This window comes from Stegostoma tigrinum, chromosome 5, assembly GCF_030684315.1.
Source record: "Stegostoma tigrinum isolate sSteTig4 chromosome 5, sSteTig4.hap1, whole genome shotgun sequence".
In the NCBI taxonomy this organism is placed as follows: Eukaryota; Metazoa; Chordata; class Chondrichthyes; order Orectolobiformes; family Stegostomatidae; genus Stegostoma; species Stegostoma tigrinum.
In genome coordinates, this window is record NC_081358.1 from 112,868,867 (window position 1) to 112,892,254 (window position 23,388).

The 23,388-nt window shown below is 44.2% G+C and overlaps 1 protein-coding gene across 1 annotated transcript in view; it reads right to left on the minus strand.

Moving 5' to 3' along the window:
• The window catches only part of lama1 (laminin, alpha 1), a 286,034-nt gene extending 263,219 nt beyond the window's left edge, over nucleotides 1-22,815 (minus strand). Inside the window, exon 1 of the mRNA XM_048529540.2 lies at nucleotides 22,600-22,815. Within this exon, the coding sequence (XP_048385497.1) occupies nucleotides 22,600-22,678 (79 nt within the window). The 5' untranslated portion in view covers nucleotides 22,679-22,815. The remainder of the gene's footprint in view (nucleotides 1-22,599) is intronic.
• Between the last annotated feature and the right edge of the window lie 573 nt (nucleotides 22,816-23,388).

The window sequence follows — 23,388 nt, forward strand, 5'->3', positions numbered from 1 at the left end:
TCCCCACCTACACTCACCTTCACTGGCTCCATCCCCATCTCTTTAACTTGTCTGTCTCCTCTCCACCTATCTTCTCCTCTATCCATCATCGATCCGCCTCCCCCTCTCTCCCTATTTATTTCAGAACCCTCTTCCCCTCCCCCATTGCTGATGAAGGGTTCCAGATGTGAGTTTGCTCGCTGAGCTGGAAGGTTAGTTTTCAGATGTTTCATCACCATTCGAGGTAACATCATCAGTGAGCCTCCAACGAAGCGCTGGTGTTATGTCCCGCTTTCTATTTATCTGGTTAGGTTTCCTTGGGTTGGTGATGTCATTTCCTGTTCTTTTTCTCAGGGGATGGTAGATTGGCTCCAAATCAATGTGTTTGTTGATGGAGTTCCGGTTGGAATGCCATGTTTCTAGGAATTCTCGTGCGTGTCTCTGTTTGGCTTGTCCTAGGATGGATGTGTTGTCCCAATCAAAGTGGTGTCCTTCCTCATCTGTATGTAAGGATACGAGTGATAGTGGTCATGTCGTTTTGTGGCTAGTTGATGTTCATGTATTCTTGTGGCTAGCTTTCTGCCAGTTTGTCCAATGTAGCTGATGTAGCTGATCTCTAACAATAACGAGTAAAACTACAGAAGGGAGATAGAGGGCTTGGTTTTGTGGTGCAATGAAAACAATCTGTCTGTCAGTGCCGACAAAACTAAAGAACTGATCAGTGATATCAGAAAGAAAGGAGGGGAACACACCCCCATCTACGGAACGGAGGTTGAGAGATGAACTGTCCAATGTAAACTGGCAGAAAGCTAGCCACCAGAATACATGAACATCAACTAGCCACAAAACGACATGACCCACTATCACTCGTATCCTTACATACAGATGAGGAAGGACACCACTTTGATTGGGACAACACATCCATCCTAGGACAAGCCAAACAGAGACATGCACAAGAATTCCTAGAAGCATGGCATTCCAACCGGAACTCCATCAACAAACACATAGATTTGAAGCCAATCTACCACCCCCTGAGAAAAAGAACAGGAAATGACATCACCAACGCAGGAAATGACATCACCAACCCAAGGAAACCTAATCAGATAAATAGAAAGCGGGACATAACACCAGCGCTTCGTCGGAGGCTCACTGATCATGTTACCTAGAATGGTGACGAAACGTCTGAAAACTAACCTTCCAGCTCAGAGAGCAAACTCACATCCAGAATCTCAACCTGAGCTACAAATCTTCTCAAAACTCACTAGCACCTAAGGGTTCTAAGCCCAAAACGTCAGCTTTTGTGCTTCTAAGATGCTGCTTAGCCTGCTGTGTTCATCCAGCTCTACACCTTGTTATTTGGAATTCTCCAGCATCTGCAGTTCCTATTATCTCTGGCCCCCTTCCGTGTTGTAACATTTCTATGGCTCGAACCTACTGCTTCCCTCCATCCCCCTCCCTCTAAATAGCAGTGGTCCATTCTAGGCAGGAAGAGGGCATAGAGTGGCTGCTAGCAGGACAAGATGAGATGATCCTGGACTCCCTATCAGCATCCAGGAAAGTACTGGGCCAGAGGTTTTAACAGAGCGGAAATGGGAGAAGGGAAGGTGGAGATGTAGCTTTATGGAAGCATAGGGCTGGGGGTGAAGTCCAATAACGTAGCAACGACTATAAGACCCTTTTGAGGACCTTAGACATCAGTGTCCTTCTGATGAGGGCATTTGCTATCTTAGCAACAGGAGACCTTTGCACTTCCCACTGGTTGTCACCCCTGGTCCTTACTGGTGAGAAAGTTATACACTTCATGTACAGTCTGTAATCTGAGGCATGCAAATGGAATCAGGTTTTACATAAATTCTTGAGGCTTCGTCTGTTTTAGGCAGGTGCACCATACAGAGCCCAGCCCTGACAGGTTAATCATCAGAGAGAGGGTCAGCAATCTCCAGCAGACAGGTTGGAGACAGGAACAGGAATAGGGCATTCAGTCCGTTGAGCCTGCCCCATCATTCAATGTGATCACAGCTGATTGAACACTTCAATGCCTTTTACTCAACTCATCTTCGTATTCTTGGATGCCACTGGTTATCAGAAATCTGAATCTCTGCCTTAAACATACTCAAAAACTAAGCCTCCATTGTCCTCTGTGGTAGACGGTTCAAAAGATTCATAACTTACTCATTTAAAAAAAAATTCTCCTCATCTTGGACCTAAGTGGCAACCCTTCTTTTTAAATTGTGTCCTTTAGTTCTAGATGCCCCATCCAAGACAAAAACTAGAAATTGGGGCAGCATGGTGGCTCGGTGGTTAGCACTATTGCCTCACAGCACCAGGGGCCTGGGCTTGATTCCACCCTCGGGTGACTGTGTGGGATTTGCACATTCTCCCTGTGTCTGCATGAGTTTCCTCCGGGTGCTCCGGTTTCCTCCCACAGTCCAAAGATGTGCAGGCTAGGTGGATCGGCCATGCTAAATTGCCCGTAGTGTTCAGGGATGCATAGCCTCGGTGGATTATAAGGGGATGGGTCTGGTTGGGATGCTCCAAGAGTCAGTGTGAGTTTGTTGGACCAAAAGGTCTTTTCCCACACTGTAGGGATTCTATCCTATGTTCAACATCTTATTTGACTCTATCCCTTAAAGTACTTTGTAGGTTTCAATGAGACTGCCTTTCATTCTTCTGAACTCTAGACAATGCAGGCCCAGTTGGCTTAATCTCTCTTCATAGAATGCTCATGCCAACCCAAGAACAAGTCTGGTGAAGATAATAAAGTGTGGAGCTGGATGAACACAGCAGGCCAAGCAGCATATCAGGAGCACAAAAGCTGACATTTCGGGCCTAGACCCTTCATCAGAGACCCTCTCTGATGGAGGGTCTAGGTCCGAAACGTCAGCTTTTGTGGTCCTGAGATGCTGCTTGGCCTGCTGTGTTCATCCAGCTTCATACTTTATTATCTTGGATTCTCCAGCTTCTGCAGTTCCCATTATCTCTGAAACAAGTCTGATGAACCTTTGCTGCACTTTGGGTGGCAATAGTATCTTTCTTGAGATAAGAAAACCAAAACTGCACACTGTACTCAAACTGTAGTCTAACCAAGCTCCTACACAATTGCAACAAGACCTCACTACTCTTGTACCCAAATCCTCTTGCAATAAAGGCCATTATATTAACCTTCCTAATAGCTTGCTGCATTTGCATGCTGGCCTTCAGTGACTTGTTGATAAGGATATCTAGGTCCCTTTGTACTTCTATAGCTTTCAACCTCCTTACCTATCAACACATACTCTGCACATCCTACCAAAGTAGATAACCTCACATTTTTCACATTGTGTTCCACCTGCCATGTTCTTGCCCATTCACTCAGCCTGCCCAAATCCTCCTCAGACCAAACTCCACCTACTTCACAGCATTCATTCCCACATAGTGGACAGTCTCAAAAGTGACTTGCTGTCTTCAAAAATACAGCCCTCTTTCAATAGCAAATTAAAGCATGAGCCTAGATTTCTAAGAGTGGGGCTTGCCACAGCACTGTGAAACAACAGGAAGTAGTGTTACCATTCAATCAAGCTCACCCTCAAGGATGGCTCCCCATTGTACTGAATTGCAGATAAGCTTCAAAATATTGAAGTACTGTAATACATTGATGAGCTGTTCTTTCTTTCAGATTCTCACTGAGAATTTCTAGTTTTTGTCAAATTACATAATTAATTGCACATTCACACAAAAAAGACAGTGCATACAACTTGCTTCGAAGTCTCAAGATACATTTTTCACAGGTTAATTGTACAAAAATACATAGCCTATACACTTTGAAGATGACATTTCATGAATTCAGCCAAATGCACAGCTTGATGGTTCACGCAGACAAATGTATGACATTCTCTCAACCCCTTTCAAATTCCAGTGCTAAAAACAACACACTACAGATTGAAATAAAAGTGATCAACTTGTCAGCAATTCATGGAAGCAATAAAAATAAAAAAGTGACGATTGAGCTAAACTTCCTCCGCTCACGATTTCTAATCTTTTTTAACTACACTTTGCATATTTGTCACGCAGGATATGGCACGTCTAATTGAAGTCTACTTTACATTTATCAAAATGCCACTTTCATTGTCTTGTGCTTTCAAATTCCACGGAGTGCAATCAGTCAAACACAATTAGAGGATACTCTAACAGGCTTTCCCACATTCAACAGAGTTGCCAAACTCTCCTCATCCCTAGCAGTATTGCCAGTGACAATGGATAATTTTTCTGGTCACATTTGCTGGGACAGCAGATACAAAGCCAGATTTTTACACAGAAACTAGTGATTGCCCAACCATTTTTGGATGCTGTTACAATGATATTGTCAGTCTTCCAAGGGGAATAAAGAGGAAGTCTCAACAATTTAAATCTGCCAGTCATCCTTCGTTCTCCAATACAATAAAGTTTGCAATTTATTAATACCAGATGGCTCTTACTATCCGATACTTATTGCAAATTACCAGACAGCTCAAAGCATTTTACAGACAATGAAGTGCTTTCAAAATGCAATCATTAGCAACACAGAAGGTAGGCACGGCAGCCAACCAATCAGCTCTTCAAGCCTGCTCTGCCAGTCATGGTTCATCACCCAACTCTGCCCCTTATTCCCGCTTTCTCCTCATACACTTCGCCCCAAGAATAACATCTAACTCCTTCTTGAAAATACTTAATGTCTTGTCCTCAGCAGTTTTCAGTCATTGTTCCATCATTGTGATGCAGGAAATACAACAGCCAAAAGTTCATGCAACCAGCTCCCACAAACAGCAACACGATTGTGACCTGATAACTTGTAGTGGACAGTCAGCCTCTATCACTGTATTCAAACTCTGGAGGGAGATGTAAACCGAGATCCCTGTGGCGTTTGGGACAAATCCAGCATCAGTTTAAATCTTGGACCACAATTTGCAAACAAGAGCCTGGAAATTGGTAACATCAGCATTAATGTACCATACCCAACTATTAACTGCTGACTGGTCAGATGCCGTCATGTTATTTGTATGCTCTATTTGGTCATGGCTCCCAGGAGGGTAGCAGAAATGTTTAAGGGATGTCATCGAAGCATTTTTTAAAAAGTCAACCCACGGTAGCCACTGGCTTGTTACCAACCAAAATGGAGCAGGATCCATGTTGGAAGAGAGAATATCAGGAACACCCAAAGGCAAAGTCAAGGCTTTGCAGGGAATGCACAAACCTTCAAACAACTCATCTGCCTGGCCGCCCAATCCCTGCATTTGGCTGTGGATGTGGATGGTGCACCGGATTTACCAGCCATCATGGAACTCATCAAACTGAATTCGAAGAAGTCATCCTTGATTGCAGGTAGCTGCCGAAGAATGTTATATCTTCAGAATACAACATTAGTTTCCCAATCTTCAAAATGTCAGATTTAACATCATAGTCCATTTATCACTCCATGCTTTCATTCCATATAACTTCTCCAAACTTTTTGGATGTTCTCTCCCGGTCTCTAGTCTCCAGCTCTCTGATTCATGATCTTCTTCACAGTTTTCTTCCTGTCAGCCATTACTGGTGGTACAGCCCTTAGCTGATCCTCCTCCCAGAATTCTTATCCATCTCTTGTCATGTTGCTTCTCCCTTTCTCTACCTTTCAGAACCCTTTACAAGCCTCTTGAAAGTGGATGAAATGTTGGGTTGCAAATGCATGGCTGGCCCACAGGGGTGGTATCCTTCCCCTCACTGCTTCCTAAGGAAGAAAAGTTACATGGTATCTGCCTGATGGTTTTGCATTTGAATGCCTGAAACAGTCGAATGATACAGGAGGCCAACCATTTGTACAACTGGGCCTGAAACAGACACGTCTTCAGTGCTTTGAGGTGCCTACTATAGGTGGCTGACATAATCGCTATCTTTACCATAAAGGAGTGTGTTTTACCATCCGTAGCTCCAACATATTCACCTGTAGATACCTTAGTCAGGATTACTGGAATTCATTTACAAAGTACTTCACTGTTTTCAGACTGTCACACGACATTGGCAGGAGACAATCACAACAGGTGGTTCTTTAACTACTTTGCTACAATCATTCACACAAAAGTCAAACAATGGCATTAGGCTGTGTTGTGTCTCCAAGCTGTGAAAATCCTCTCAGAATGTGGGTGATCATCTCACTCAGTCATTCAGGCAAGCTGTCTCTCTCAGCCCATAACGAAAATCTGGCTCACTTCGCCCGAGTTCTAAAACAGGACTCTGATGTAACAAAGAGTCTCATTATGACAAAAAGAGAATTAACTCTCAAAGTGGAATCAAAGGTAACAGCACACATCAGTGGAGGGAATTATAACTTAAATCTGCAGCTGACAGATCAAGATTTGCAAAACTGCAAAACATCCCAATAATTTGGAGAGTTTTGCTTTCTATGCAGACACGGTCTTTTCAAGATTGCATACGCACTGGAAGAATTATTATTCTAATTACAAAGTGGCAGACATTAACACACGTGAACACCAGATTAATTCCAGTCACAAAAACCCCGAGGAGTCAGGCCTCTTATCTTTTCTGTCCAGCAGTCTCTCTTGTGGCTTTTTTGTAAATACAGCTCATGAAACTGGACCAATACTTACAAAAGCAGTCAGAAGAATCACAGATCAAAACAGTCTGACTTGCAGCACTATCAACAGGGGCAGATAAGCAAATCCCAAACTCTTCAATCCATTAAAGGAGTCATTTTTGAAACACAGTCAGATTAACACGTTGCTTTCAACTAATATTTTGCTTGGGAGCTTTTGGATCCAATAAAGTGGGTGACAGGCACATCTAACACTCCAAACTGAGTCAAGAATGCACCAAAGTGCCGGCTTTTAAGACCTTTCTTTCTTTTCCAATTTTCTAACATTAACTGGTTCTCTTGAAGGCACTGTTTTTCGCTGGGGTACAGTTTCAGTCATTAGCCACCTTCTGCTCCTTTGTTCAAGTGGCAAAAGCATTCGTGCAACAACGAGACATCTCTAATATTACTTAGCCAGTGAGACTGAATGTTTAAAGATGTGCAGATTCCCCAGGAGTGTGAAAGCGGCGAATACACACCGTCAGTGCCATCTCTGGTTCATATAAAAATGATTTGGATGTGAATACAGGAGCTATGGTTAGTAAGTTTGCAGATGATACCAAAATTGATGGCGTAGTGGACAGTGAAGTAGGTTATCTTAGAGCACAGTGGGACCTTACTTGAATGGGCCACTTGGCTGAGGGGGGCAGATGGAGTTTAATTTAGATAGATGTGAGACGTTGCATTTTAGTAAGACAAACCAGGACAGGACTTATACACTTAATGCTAAGCCCCTGCCAAACAAAGAGATCTAAGGGTGCAGGTGCATAGCTCCTTAGAAGTTGAGTCGCAGGTAGACAGGATAGCAAAGGCAGCATTTGGCATGCTTGCATTCATTAGTTAGTGCACTGAGTGTAGGAATTGGGATGTCATACTGCAGCTATGCAGGACCCTGGTAGGCCCACTTTTAGAGTACAGCATTTGAGTCTGGTCTCCTTGCTGTAGGAAAGATGGTGTTAAACTTGAGAGGGTGCAGGAAACATTGACAAGGATGTTGCTGTGATTGGAGGGTTTGAGCTACAGGGGGAGTCTGGAGACCCTGAATAAGCTGGGGATTTTTTTTTCCCTGGAGCTGGAGTTGGAGGCTGAGGGGAGACCTTATAGAAGTTTATAAAATCCTGAGGGGCATGGCTAGGGTGAATAGCCAAGGTCTTTTACCCAGGGTGGGGGAGTCTAAAATGAGACAGCACAGGTTTAAGGTGAGAGGGGAAAGATTTAAAAGGGACCTAAGGAGCAACATTTTCACAGAGAACAGGGTGTATGTATGGAATGAGCTGACAGAGGAAATGGTGCAGGCAGATACAATTACATTTAAAAGGTATCTGGATGGGTAAATGAAGGCAATATGGGTGAGATGTTGGGAAAAGGGAGTCGGTGATATTGGAAAATCTGGTCGGCATGGACAAGTCGGACTGATGGGTCTATTTCCGTGGTATATAACTCTATGAGTGGAACACATTTCTTATGTATTTCAAAAATATTCTTGATTCATAAAAATATCTTTATATACATACATAGATCCTAAAGCAGTTCTGTTCTGTACAGTAGCATATGAAGAAACAAACAAACACTGGAGTTTGACTCAATTCAGTAAACAAGTCAAAGGCATTTCTTGCTTGTACAAAAATCTATTTGGATACAGTGGAGGCACTGGGATGTCAAAGTGCCGTTTTCATGCTGTACAGCACTGCTTTTGAAGCTGTAGTGCTTCTGAAGTCCTTTCAGCAAAGGGCTGTTGTGGCACAGTGGTATTGTCCCTACCTGCGAGCCAGGAAGCCTGAGATCAAGTCCCACCTGCTCCAGAGGTGTGAAATAACAATATATAGCTGTGCTCCAACTCTACCTTCAACTCTGAATTCAGATGAGCTCACTGTATTGTGAGAAGCATAGGTGATACAATTAACTTGTTAGTTTAGCACAAGGACACACAGCAGGAGATGGGAACGTCAATAAATTGAAGAAATAGCTGCTGAGAGGAGAGTGCAGGGAAAAAAATCCCTGGCCAAAAGCCTAACATCTGACCACTGAAGGACATAAGCCAAGAGCTACTTAAGCTTCTGTAATGCTCATTAGTAACATTCAGTATGTAAAAAATTATTCAAGCATTTCTTTTTATTTTGGCATTCCACAGATTATGCAATGCATACAGGCGCAGCTGACTGCACAGACTCCCAAACAGATATTGATTCACACACGCTAACTCATACACAGGCAACCAAATATTCACACACACACTCCCACATGTGCACACCGATGCACACATTCACATGCACACCGATGCACACATTCACACGCACACTCCCACACATTCACGTGCACACCGATGCACACATTCACGTGCACACCGATGTGCACACTCCCGCACGTGCACACGCCCGCACGTGCACACCGAAGCACACATTCACATACACACTCCCACACATGCACACAGATGCACACATTCACATGCACACTCCCACACATGCACTCTCCCACACACAGACACTCCCACAGGTGCACACCGATACACACATTCACATACACACCGATGCACTCATTCACATGCACACCAACGCACACATTCACATACACACCGATGCACACATTCACGTGCACACTCCCACACGTGCACACTCCCACACGTGCACATGGATGCATGCATTCACGTTCACACCGATACGCACATTCACATACACACCGATGCACTCATTCACATGCACACCAACGCACACATTCACATACACACCGATGCACACATTCACGTGCACACTCCCACACGTGCACTCCCACACGTGCACATGGATGCATGCATTCACGTTCACACCGATGCACACATTCACATGCACACTCCCACACATGAACACCGATGCACACATTCACATGCACACACCCACACATGCACTCTCGAACACATACAGACTCCCACACATGCACACTGATGCACACATTCACATGCACACTCCCACATGTGCACAGACCCACACATGCACACCGATGCACGCATTCACGTTCATGCCGATGCACACATTCACATGCACTCCCACACATGAACACCGATGCACACATTCACATGCCCACTTCCACACATGCACGCCAATGCACACATTCAAAAGCACACCGATGCACACATTTACACGCACACCGATGCACACATTCACATACACACTCCCACACATGCACAGCGAAGCACATATTCACATGTGCACCGATGCACACTCCCACACATGCACACCTATGCACACATTCACATATGCACCGATGCACATATTCACATGCACACCAATGCACACTCCCACACAAGCACACCTATGCACACATTTGCATGCATACTCTCACACAGGCATACCGAAGCACACATTCATGCGCACACCGATGCACACATTCATATACACACTCACACATATTCACACGCACACCGATGCACACATTCACGTACACACTCCCACACATGCACACTGAAGCACATCTTCACATGCGCACCAATGCACACTCCCACACATGCACACCGATGCACACATTCACATATGCACCCCGATGCACACATTCACATATGCACCGATGCACATATTCACATGCACACCGATGCACACTCCCACACAAGCACACCGATGCACACATTCGCAGGCATACTCCCACACAGGCATACTGATGCACACATTCACGCGCACACTGTTGCACACATTCATATACACACTCACACATATTCACATGCACACCGATGCACACATTCACATACATACTCACACACATGCACACCGATGCACATTTATGCACACATTCACATACACACTCCCGAACATGCACACTGATGCACACATTCACATACACACTCCCACACATGCAAACCAATGCACACATTCACATAGACACTCCCAGACTTGCACACTGATGCACAAATTCACATACACATCGATGCTCACATTCACATACACACACCCACATGTACACACTGATGCTCGCATTCAAATACACAATGATGCTCACATTCACACTAATGTTCACATTCACACTAATGCTCGCATTCAAATACAAACTGGTGCTCACATTCACACTAATGCTCGCATTCACATACACACTGATGCTCACATACACACTGATGCTCGCATTCACACTGATGCTCGCATTCACACTGATGCTCGCATTCACATACACACTGATGCATACATTCACATACACACTGATGCACACATTCACATACACACTGATGCTCACGTTCAGATACATACTGATGCTCACATTCACCTACACACTCCCACACATGCACAGTGATGCTTAAATTCGCCTACACACTGCTTCTCACATTCACAAACACACCGATGCTCACATTCACATCCACACTCCCACAGGTGCATAGTGATGCACACATTCACACACACACTCCCACAGGTGTACACTGATGCACACATTCACATGCACACTACCACACATGCACACCGATGCACAAATTCACATACACACTCCCACACATGCACACTGATGCACACATTGACATATACACTGCCACACCTACACACTGATGCTCACATTCACATACACACTCCCACACGTGCACACTGATGCACACATTCACATACACATTCCCACACGTGTACACCGATGCTCACAATCACATACACATTCCCACACGTGTACACCGATGCTCACAATCACATACACACTCCCACACATGCATACTTATGCACATATTCACATGCACACCGATGTACAAATTCACATACACACTCCCACACGTGCACACTCCCACACGTGCACACCAATGCACGCATTCACGTTCACACCAATGCACACATTCACATGCACACACCCACATATGCACTCTCGAACACCTACAGGCTGCCACACATGCACACCGATGCACACATTCACATACACAATCCCACACATGCACACCAATGTACACATTCACGTGCACACTCCCACACGTGCACACTCCCACATGTGCACACTCCCACACGTGCACACCAATGCAAACATTCACGTTCACACGGATACGCACATTCACATGCACACTTCCACACATGCACGCCAATGTACACATTCAAAAGCACACCGACGCACACATTCACATGCACACTGATGCACACATTTACACGCACACCGATGCACACATTCACATGCACACTCTCACACATGCACACCAAAGCACATATTCACATGCGCACCAATGCACACTCCCACACATGTGCACCGATGCACACATTCACGCGCACACTGATGCACACATTCATATACACATTCCCACACATGCACACTGATGCACACATTCACCGACACACTGATGCTCATGTTCAGATACACACTGATGCTCACATTCACCTACACACTCCCAAAAATACACACTGATGCACACATTCACATACACACTCACACACGTGCACACTGATGCACACATTCACCGACACACTGATGCTCACATTCAAATACACACTCCCACACGTGCACATCAATGCACACATTCACATATACACTCCCACAGGTGCTCACTGATGCACACATTCACATGCACACTCCCACACGTGCACACTGATGCACACATTCACATACACACTGCCACACATACTCACTGATGCTCACATTCACACACTCCCACAGATACACACTGATGCACACATTCATATACACACTCTCACACGTGCACAGTAATGCTCACATTCACCTACACACTGATGTTCACATTCACCGATACACACTGATGCACACATTCACATACACATTTCCACACATACACACTGATGCTCACATTCACACTCCCACACACACACGGTAATGCCCTCATTCACATACGCACTCTGACACGAGCACACTGAAGCACTCATTCACATACACACTCTGACACATGCACACTGATGCACACATTCATGTACGCACTCCCACACGTGCACACTGATGCACACATTCACATACACACTCACACATGTGCACACTGATGCTCACATTGACATACACACTCCCACACCTGCACAGCAATACACACATTCACATACACACTCCCACACATACACACTGATGCTCACATTCACATACACACTCCCACACCTGCACACTGATGCACACATTCACATACACACTCCCACACCTGCACAGCAATACACACATTCACATACACACTAAAGCTCAGGTTCAGATATACAGAACTATCGAAAATAGGCGCAGATGTAGATCATTCAGCCCTCTGAGCCTGCACCACCTTTGAACATGATCATAACTGATCATTCAGTTCAATATCCTGTTTCCATGTTCTCCCATGCCCTTTGGTATTTTAGCCTCAAAATCAATGTTTCACTCTTTCTTCAAACATTCCATGTTTTGATAGCAGTCATTTTCTGTGGCAGAGGACTTCTTCACAGATGCTGCCAGAACTGCTGAGCTTTTCTAGCAACTTCTGTTTTTGTACATAATATTCCTTCCGTGGTCTGACCCAGACCCTGAACAATTACAGCAAGATATCCCTGCTCCTGTTCTCAAATCTTCTCACTGTGAAGAGCAACATACCATTTGCCCTCTTCGCCACCCGCTACACCTGCATGCTTAAAGGGTCTAGGCCCGAAACGTCAGCTTTTGTGATCCTGAGATGCTGCTTGGCCTGCTGTGCTCATCCAGCCTCACATTTTATTACCTTGCTTACTTTCAGTGACTGGTGTAGGAGGACACGCAAATCTCATTGCATCACTCCATTCCCAATCTTTCGTCATTCAGATAATAATCTGCCTTCCTGTTTTCGCTCGCAAAGTATTTAATCTCATATTTATCCATATAATACTTCATCTGCCATGCACTACCCATTCACCTCATTTGTCCAAAATGCACTGAAGCATCTCTGCATCTTCCTCCCAGTTCAGCCTCTCACCCCCATCTTTAAATGTGGAGCTAATGTATTTAGTTCCCTCAACAAAATCATTCATATATGTCATGCAGATAGTTAGGTCCAAACACTGATCCACTGGTCATTGGATACTGCTCTGAAAATCTCTGAAAGTCCTTAGGTGTGAGGCTGGAAAAGCACAACAGGTCAGGCCTCATCAGAGGAACAGAAAAGTCAACGTTTGGGGCCAGAACCCTTCATCAGACTGGGAAGGGGTACCGAGAAATAAATAGAGAAAGAGGTGTTGCGGGCTGGGGAAAGGGCAGGACAGATGGTGATAGGTGGGTGTAGATAGGGGATTATTGTGATTGGTCAGTGGGAAGGCTGGAACGGATAGGTGATTAGAAAGAAGGACAGTTTCAGTCAGGTCAGGGAGGTAAGGAAGAGGGAGCGGGCTGGACATGGGATAAGGCTGGGGGTGGAAGGATGTTGAAGTTGGTGAAGTCAATGTTGAGGCCATTGGGCTTCAAGCTCTCAAGGTGAAATATGAGGTGTTGTTCCTCCTGTTCACGCTTGGTATCACTCTGAAAATGGAGGAGTTCAAGGATGGGCATGTTATCATGGGAATAGGAGGGGGAATTAAAATGGATGGTAACTGGAAGGTCAGGTTGGTTCATGCATGCAGAATGTAGATGCTCTGCAAACCAGTCCCTGAGTCTGCGTTTGGTCTCCCTGATATAGAGGAGACCACATCGTGAGCAATGGATACAATACATCAGGTTGGATGAAGTGCAGGTGCATCTCTGCTAGATCTGGAAGGATTGCTGGGGGCCTTGGATGGAGGTGAGAAGTGTGGGGGCAGGTGTAGCACCTCCTGCAGTTGCAGGGAACGGTACCGGGTGTGGTGGAGGGGCTGGCGGGGAGTGGAGCTGATGAGGGAGTCACGGAATGGACGGTCCTTGAAGAAAGCAGACAGGGGTAGGGAGAAAAATATCTTTTTGGTGGTGGGGTCTGAATGTAGGTGGCGGAAATGTTGGAGGTTGATGGGGTGGTTTATGAGGATTCAGGGGACTATATCCTTATTGTTGGTGAGGGAGGGATTTAGAAGGCAGAAGTGTGGGAAATGGAGATAATGCAGTTGAGGGCATCTTTAGTCAATTAAACTGGAGGAACAACAACTGATATTTTTCCTTGGGAGCTTACTGCACAATGGTTTCAAAATCCCTCCACCCCCAGGCTTGTCCCATGTCCAGTCCTCTCCCTCCTCCTCATCTCCGTGATCTGACCTAACCTGTCCATCTTCCTACTCACCTATCCACTCCACCCTACCCACAGACAAATCATGATAACCCACTACCTGCATCCACTTATCACTATCTATACAGCCCTTCCCCGAGCCCCCACTCCCGTCCCTCTATTTATTTAATGGTTCCCCTCCCCCTCCCCAGTCTTGAAGAAGGGTTTCGGCCCAAAATGTTGACCTTCCTGCTACCCTGATGCACTTTTCCAGCCTCGTACCTCTGGCTTCCAGCATTTGCAGTCCTTACGGTGTCCACTCTTAAAAATAACCATTTATTCCTACTCTTTGTTTTCTGTCGACCAACCAGTTCTCCATCCATGTCAATACATTGCTGCCAATCCCACAAGCTTTAGTTTTACATGCCAAGACTCTAATGTGATCTTATTGAAAGCTTCTGGCAGTCCACTCAAACTACATTTACTGGCTCCCCCTTATCGATTCTAATGGTTACATCCTTGAAAAACTTCAGTAGATTTGAAATGCATGATTTCTCTTTTTGAATTCACATTGACTTTCTCTGATCTTGTCACTGTTTTCCAAGTTCTTTGCTTTTAAATATTTTACAATGGATTCCCACATTTACCTCGCTACCCATATCAGTGGGGTAACATTAGCCTACTCACTAATCTAAAGGAACTGTTCCAGACTCTTCTAAATCGTGAAGTCTGACTAACAACGTATCCAATATTTCCAGGACCACTGTGAATTCAGGGATATCTGAGTTGTTCTGGAAATGGCTGGGATTTGACATGAGGGTCTGGGTAGATAATAGTTGAGGCACTTTTGGTAAGATACAGTGAGAAAATCATCCAAAAGCCTTGATGAAATTCACACTTAAACCAAAGCAAAATGTAACATTCAATCCTCTGCTTCAGTAGAGGCAGTGTCATTGAACATGTCTAGGTTGGCAGTGGACACAGTTTTGTTATGTAAGGGATTATCGGGGGCTAGAGGTGAATGTGAAATTTGGAACGTACGCAGGTGTTAAGGTACAAAATTACAATAAGGTCATTCCTTGAGCACAAAAGTGACACAGATCAGTCAGTTTTTAAGGAGATGTACCAAACACATATTATCCCGAAAACAGAAAAGCAGCCAAAATATGTTGTGATTAAAATGTTAAAATCTGAAGGTAGATGTATGCTTGTGTTGGATGGATATAAAACTAAGGTCTAGGATTTCATTCCAGCATGGTCCCATGCGTGCCACAGTCTGAATGAAAAGTCATTGACCCGAAATGTTTGACTGGGTCTGCTTCTCGAGAGATGGTGGTCTTGCCTGCCAGCAAGAGATGCCTCTTTTGGGTGGGCCCACTCAACCGCAGGCCAATCTGACAACGGTGAGGCCAATGGCGTCAGAACCTCAGAGGGTAGAGTTCTCACCTGGGACAGCTGCTAGACTCTTACCTTCAGCAGTGACATGGAGGGGGGAGATTGAGGCTTCACAGTTCCAGACTCGAGAGACCCAGGCCGAAGGTAACTGCTGGCAGGAAGGGGTTTTTACAGGGGGGAGTGTAGAAGGGAGAAGGATGCAGGGGCTCAGTAGCATGCGCCAGGGACCCGGGCTCGATTTCACCCTCAGGCGACTGTCTGTGTAGAGTCTGCACGTTCTCCCCGTGTCTGTGTGGGTTTCCTCTGGGTGCTCTGGCTTTCTCCCACAATCCAAAGATGTGCGGGTTAGGTGCTAAATTGCCCGTAATGTTCAGGGATGTGTAGATTTAGGTGGGTTATAAGGGGGTGGAACAGGGCAGGATGTCTGAGGGTTGGAGTGGACTTGTTGGGCTGAAGGGCCTGTTTCCACACTGTAGGGATTCTATGATCTAATCAACAATGTTTTCTTAATTCCAGATATTTTTGTTGAATTTAATTCAATCGCACTATCTGTCATGGTGGAATTTACATCCTGGTCCCCAGATTATTACCTGGGTCTGCTGGATTAATAATCTAGTGATGCCACTAGGCCATCGCCCCTACTTTAGGATGTTTTATGAGCTAAAGATGCCAGATAAAAGTGAAACAATGCATGAAGGAAACATCAAACAATCTGGTACGAAGTGACTTTTTTTTTCCTAATAGGCTATAGATTACCATATGAAGCCAAATCCTGTCTCTGTACAATATGCTGCCCTGTTGCACACCAAAGCCATGCACCATCCTAACGGAAACCCCTAGCTTGGCATAAACCTTGAATCATTTTAGATCCTCTGGTCGACATGCAATACAAAACAGCAATTATTCTGTTGTCTGTCGATTCAGTGACCTTGAATATCCAATGATTCAAAGAATACCCAATAGGTCCAAACACTGGACCTTAAGTCCTGCACAATTTTGAAATCCAAGATGTAAAACAATAAGGGCGTTAAGGATCTGTAGGGATGCATTTGGTTCTGGCCCAGATGGCAATTTTGGATAGTATTCCTTTCTCACAGGTTTCCACACTAACTCAACTTTATCTTGCCTATCTTAAGACATACAATGAACCAACATCATTGGGTAATGCTTTAAACCTCATTCTTCACAGAAATTCTGTTTATAACGTTCCATGAAAAAGTGGAAAGTTTGGGGTGGTTTGATTAATATGGCTGGAAATGTGCTTACCACAAAAAGATGAGCATTTAAAATAGGAGCATCAAGCCAGCACCAGTGAGTAATTTGATTTTAACGTGACTTTTTAAAAAGATTGTGGAAACCCGCATTGCGCTGAACCCATTTCTTCACTTAAAGTTTTGCAGTTTTGCTCAGCAGCTGCACAGCAATGAGGAGAATGATGCTGAACAAAAGTGTGTAAAATGGAGCACGAACACCAGGCCTGAAGTTTTCACTTTAATTCAGCTCCTAAAATCTCTTACTTTTTTAAATGGAAATACAATGATTTTTTTAAAATCTCCCAATCAAATGTGTTGTTTCATGTGGTCGTAAGGACAATCACTACTTGATGAATTTGAAACAATTTCATTCTCCACTTAGGACATTATTTCAATGTGGGGCTATTGCTCACTCGATGCTCAAGGATAAATCCATTCATTTTTAGGACCAGATCATTTATTTTGAAGACTTAGAGGAAAGCAATCTTCCAGATGTCCAATAGCAAGATTGTGACTGTCGAGCATGAAATAGAACTCACATCATAAAAGGTTAAGAGTTCAAATCCACAACCTATCTTTCAGATTTTTCACTTTCAAAAAAGTCACCAATCTGACTACCACAGAAGGGAAGACAGACATTCTTAAAGTTTTGACATAAGTATGGAACTCAAAGCGAGTTTATTAGCTTGTGCTGCTGGCCAGAGGCTGCTGTCCCTGGCAGCATACATCAAAAGTTCAAAGTGAAATGGTATGTAGGTTGCTGGGGCGATAAGTATACATAGGCAGATGATAAAAATGCACTGACAGTCCAACTGATAAAGGAGATCCCTAAGATTTTGAGGGCCCTTTTTATGCAAAGGATAGGCTGAGCACATGGGTGGTTAAAATTTCATTTAGTAAAAATGGACAAAAGTTAAAGGTGAAGTCACCATTGTCCAATCCGAGCTGAGGGCTGTTCTCTCACTAGTGTAACAATTAGTGTTTCACCCAAACATCACCACACCTCAGGTGAGGTTGAAATGATAGACTTTCGCGGCTGGGACAGGAATTGAAACCATACTGTTAGCTTCATTATGCATTACAAACTAGCCATCCAACCAACTAAGCTAACTTCCTCCCTTGTTGCTTTCAGAGGTCTGCTGACCTTAAGGCGTAACAGCAGATATAGGTCAGCCTAATAAGTCTGCTCCACTATTCCTTACGATCATAAATAATCTGAACAAAGAACAGGAACAGGTCCTTTGGCGCACCAATATTGTGCCGACACACATTGCCTTTCTAAACTAAAAATTCTTTGTCCGTATCCCTGTTCCGTGCCGACTCATACACAGTGCTTGCCAAGATATCTTTTAAAACATTGCTATTGTATCCACCTCCACAACATCTCCTGGCAGTGCATTCCAGGCATTTAGCACTCTCTGTGTAAAAACACTTCCCTTTCACATCCCCTTTAAACTTACCCCTTTACTTTAAACCTATGTCCCTGAGTAATTGACATTTCTACCCTGGGAAGAAGACTCTGACTATCCATTCTATTCGTGCTTCTCATAATTTTGTAAACTTCTATGAATTCACCTCTCGTCCTTCAATGTCCAAGTGAAAGCAAACCAGGTTTGTCCAATATCTCCTCGTTGCCAATACCATCCAACTACCCATTTATTTGATAATCCTCAACTCCACTTTCCTGACTTCTCCTCATAACCCTTGATTCCGTTGCACATTAAAACTTTGTCTATCTCAGTTGCGAACCTACTTAACGATCCAGCCTCAACTGGAAGTGTTCTCAGGAAGGGTCACCGGACCCAAAACGTTAACTCAGTTTTTTCCTTCACAGACATTACTGAGTTTTTCCAGCAAATTTGTTTTTGTTCAGCCTCAATAGTCCTCTGTGGTAAAGAATTCCACAGATTCGCAACCCTCAGAGAAGAAATTCTTCCTCTTCTCTCTCTTAAATGTGTGACTCCTCACTCCAAGGTTATGCCCTCTGGTCCTATGGAACATTCTTCTGCTCTACCACTCCTCCAACTCTGCTCTTAACGGGACTCTATCCTTTCCCTGGCTCATCCATCTATAACTCAAAAGCAATCTGAGACAAAAGGAGTATTTGATAAATGCAAACAGCCATGAATGCCCATGTGAAATCTCTGTATAGTTCACTACAGTTTAATCATCTTCTTGCAACTTATTCACTCCACTCCGCAAATTTAGAAAAATTTAAAGAGTTGTTGCATTTCTTTTTAAAGGTTGGTCATAGGAGCAAGTTTAAAGTACCTGCATTAAAACCAGATGTCTCAGGAATGTAACAAAAGTTAGTTGCTGGAAGTACTAAAGGATTGGGAGAAACTATTCACGGATTAAGAAGCAAATCTACTTCCCCACTTACTTGATTCATGCCCAAAAACCATGTGTCATTGTTCCAGTATATCTGATAGAGCAAGATAATATTCATTGAGTAGATTTTTCTTTATTTATTTGCCTTTGTGGGATGTGAGTACTATTCCCACCCCTAACTGGCCTCGAACTGAATGGCTTGCTCAGTCATTTCAGAATCAGATGCAGGGCAGATCAGGTAAGGACAGCAGATTTTATTCCCTAAAAGGAGTTATTGAACCAACCAGATTCTGCAATAATCTGTGATTTTTTTTATTACCGTCTTTTTCCAGAGTGTATTAATTGAATTAAAGTTTCACCAGCTACTATGGTGGGATTTGAACCCAATACCTCCAGAACACAAGATAACAAGGTGTGGAGCTGAATGAACACAGCAGGCCAAACAGCATCTCAGAAGCAGGAAAGCTGACGTTTCGGGTGTCAGCTTTCCTGCTCCTAAGATGCTGCTTGACCTGCTGTGTTCATCCAGCTCTACACCTTGTTATCTCAGATTCTCCAGCATCTGCAGTTCCTATCCCCTCCAGAACAGAAACCTGACTCTTTGACATACCCACTCCACCATCACCTTCCAGCATGTATGTGTTATAATTGTTCCCCATTCCTAATTGATCATGAACTGAGCAGCTTACTTAACCACTGCAGAGATAGAGTTAACCACATTGCAATAGTTTTGGAGTCACCTGTAAGCCAAGCATGGTATGGGTAACACAATTCCTTCCAAAAAGGTATTAGTAAAACAGAGGCATTTTTGCAACAAACCAATTATTTCCTGTTCACAACGAATAAACTAGCTCTCAATCCAAACTTATTCAAATTTATATCCCCGCCTCAATGATAGTTCAACACCAGAGCATTAGCCTAGGCTGCTGAATAACTAATAAATATTTGCAGTATGTCAATATCTCCCCAAATCCTGTGTTGCAACTCACTCTGTCTGATCCCACAGCACTTTAACCAGCATCAAGGATATAAAACATGCTCAACAACTTCGATTACTACCTATGAAAGCTGAACATCATCAGCCTACACAATCTCTAATCAGCCAACTGAGACCAAAAACATGCACTCGGGATCTGGTCCCACTTGAATCCCATTCTGCTGGTACCATACAAATGTACTGTGCGGAGAGGCAATGGGGGCAGAGGCAATGATAAAGCGCTATTAACATGAATATATTAAGTCGGGAAATCCAGGAAAGATCCTGGATTCAAATCCTGCCACGGCAGATGGTGGAATTTGAATTCAAGAAAAATCTGGAATTGAGAGCCTAATGATGATCGATGATATTGCTGATTGTCAGGAAGAACCCATCTGGTTCACTACTGCCCTTTAGAGAAGGAAACCACCATCCTTACCTGGAATAGCCTACTGTGACAGAGAGACGTAGAGCATGTGCAGGCAGATGGAATCAGTCTACAATAGATCACAGTCAGCACAGATATGATGGCCAAAAGGCCTGTTTCTGCTAATACTGTTCAATAATTGAAAAGGCCAACTTTGGAAGTTTGATCTGCTTCTGTAAACCTTCTGGTAAAAAAAAGTAAACCAATTCGCCAGTCTGTACTGAGAAAGCCAGTGCATTGGCCTGTTGCAATTATAATGGCAGCACAAAATTGCCCGAAGGAAGGCAGTGGAATAACGTGGCCCGGCGGGAACCGGTAAAGGGCTGTCAAATGGCTCTAATACACTGGTTCCTGAGAACTTTAAGCTCATACAGGTTAACGCTGCAACTTGATGCTGGCCTTAGGTTGAAAACAAAACATGGGAGTAACGGGATTGTAAATGAAGTTGTCTTCAGTTCCCCTGGGCAGAAAGACAGTGGGAATGAGCGAGGGAGGGGTAGCGGCGTGCTAAACTTGTCCGAATGTCCTTCCCTTATCACTGCAGATGTCAAAACAACAAAAAAACCTTTACACAGATACAGAAATAATCAAGTGCTGGAAAATATTTTGTTACAAAATATACAATTAATTTGCCTCCTTATCCCAGGGAAATTTAAATAAAACAATCTGGCTGGTTTTGTTTTTTAAATAACAAGTTCCCCAATTTTTTTTAAACAAATTAGATTGACAGTCAGAGTTGGACCAGCCTCGAAACGTTAGCTCTGTTTCTGTCTCCTCAGACGCTGCCAGACCTGTTGAGTTTCTCCCGCACTCTGTCCGGCCAATTCAAACAGACGAACAATGAAAGCGGAGAAAAGAGGTTTTCTTTCACAATACTTATCGTCCAGAAGTGCAAGAGTGTCAAATCGATGTGTGGGTGTTTTGTGATAGTCAGCATGCGAATCTGTCCATTTATTGTCACTCGTCCACACACACCCCCAACAGACACACACACACACACACACAAAGATACGCAGCAGCACATGCAAATCTCAGAGTCACACATGGCTCAAGTGTGTACCTAATGCAGTTCTCCGGGAGATAAGATCTCAAAAGAGCTGCCAGCAATGTTCAATTATCAATCCCTCAGCAAAGTCTACACGCTCCCCCACCCCGACCCCCCCATACAATTCCCGAGACAGCAAGAGACCGCAAATCATAGAATCATAGAAAAAATGTTAAGAATGCTGAAATAAAGAACACAGAAATAGCTGGGACTCCTGGCTATCTGCATTTGCAGCCACAGTTCAGCTGAGATAACAAGGTGTAGAGCTGGAAAAGCAGCATCAGAGGAGCAGTTCAACTGCATCACTAAGGAACAATCACTGCTTTCGTTTCTTTAAATCCAAATGGGCTACTTCGCTCGACTTTTACTAGCCTTGCAGCACATATACGCTCCAGCATTAACTTCACACGGTTTGATTTTTTATTTGAACTTCAGGCATTTAAAAGTCAACACTTTAGGGGGGAGATTGTGATCACTGACCCCAATTCATCCTCACTTATCTCGTTATTGTTCTCACCTTCTGACCCTGTTGCTCGGACATGCTGACCAAGCAGTTAGCTCACAGGGATGTTTTTGTCTGGTTGGGCACTTACCTCTCTGCTCAGATTCCGCAGGGACACAAAGGATTAACAGCACCACCGTCAGCGACCACAGACCCTGCAGCACTCCCATTCTCCCGGGCTGTATCTAGCTGAGTGCTGGCTGACAATTCTCTGCTCCTTGCAACCCTAACACTCTCTCTCTCTCACTCTCACTCTCTCTTTGCACCGTCCCCGCAGCGAAGTCCCAGCAACTTCTGTGTCTGTGAATTCAACCTTCTCAAAAAACAGTTACACTTTTGGACCCTCGCTACTTGAGTTCGAAGGGGGAGCATCAGGAGAGTTTACTGGGCTATACCCGCATGTTTTGCACCAGGCAGTCCTCAAGACAAAAATAGCCCGAAAACTTTAAATATTTCAAACAATCATTTGTACATTTTGCACTTTTCTTGTCGAGGTGTTAAGTATTGTCAACTAGTTTTGGCCCTATTTCCTCTCACTCCCCCCCTCCCGTCTTGATGTATGGTATATTCTGCCTGGAGCGCTCATGAAAAGAGAAGGTTAATGACGATTAGTGGAGGCAATCGGAATTGCTGATGTTGGGGAATCTGAGATAACAAGGTGTAGAGCTGGATGAACATCAACTGGCCAAGCGGCATCAGAGGAGCAGGAAGGCTGACGTTTCGGGCCTAGAAATGGAGGAGGGGAAGGGGGTTCTGAAATAAATGGGGAGAGAGGGGGAGGCGGATAGAAGATGGATAGAGGAGAAGATAGGTGGAGAGGAGACAGACAGGTCAAAGATGTGGGGATGGAGCCAGCAAAGGTGAGTGTTGGTGGGGAGTT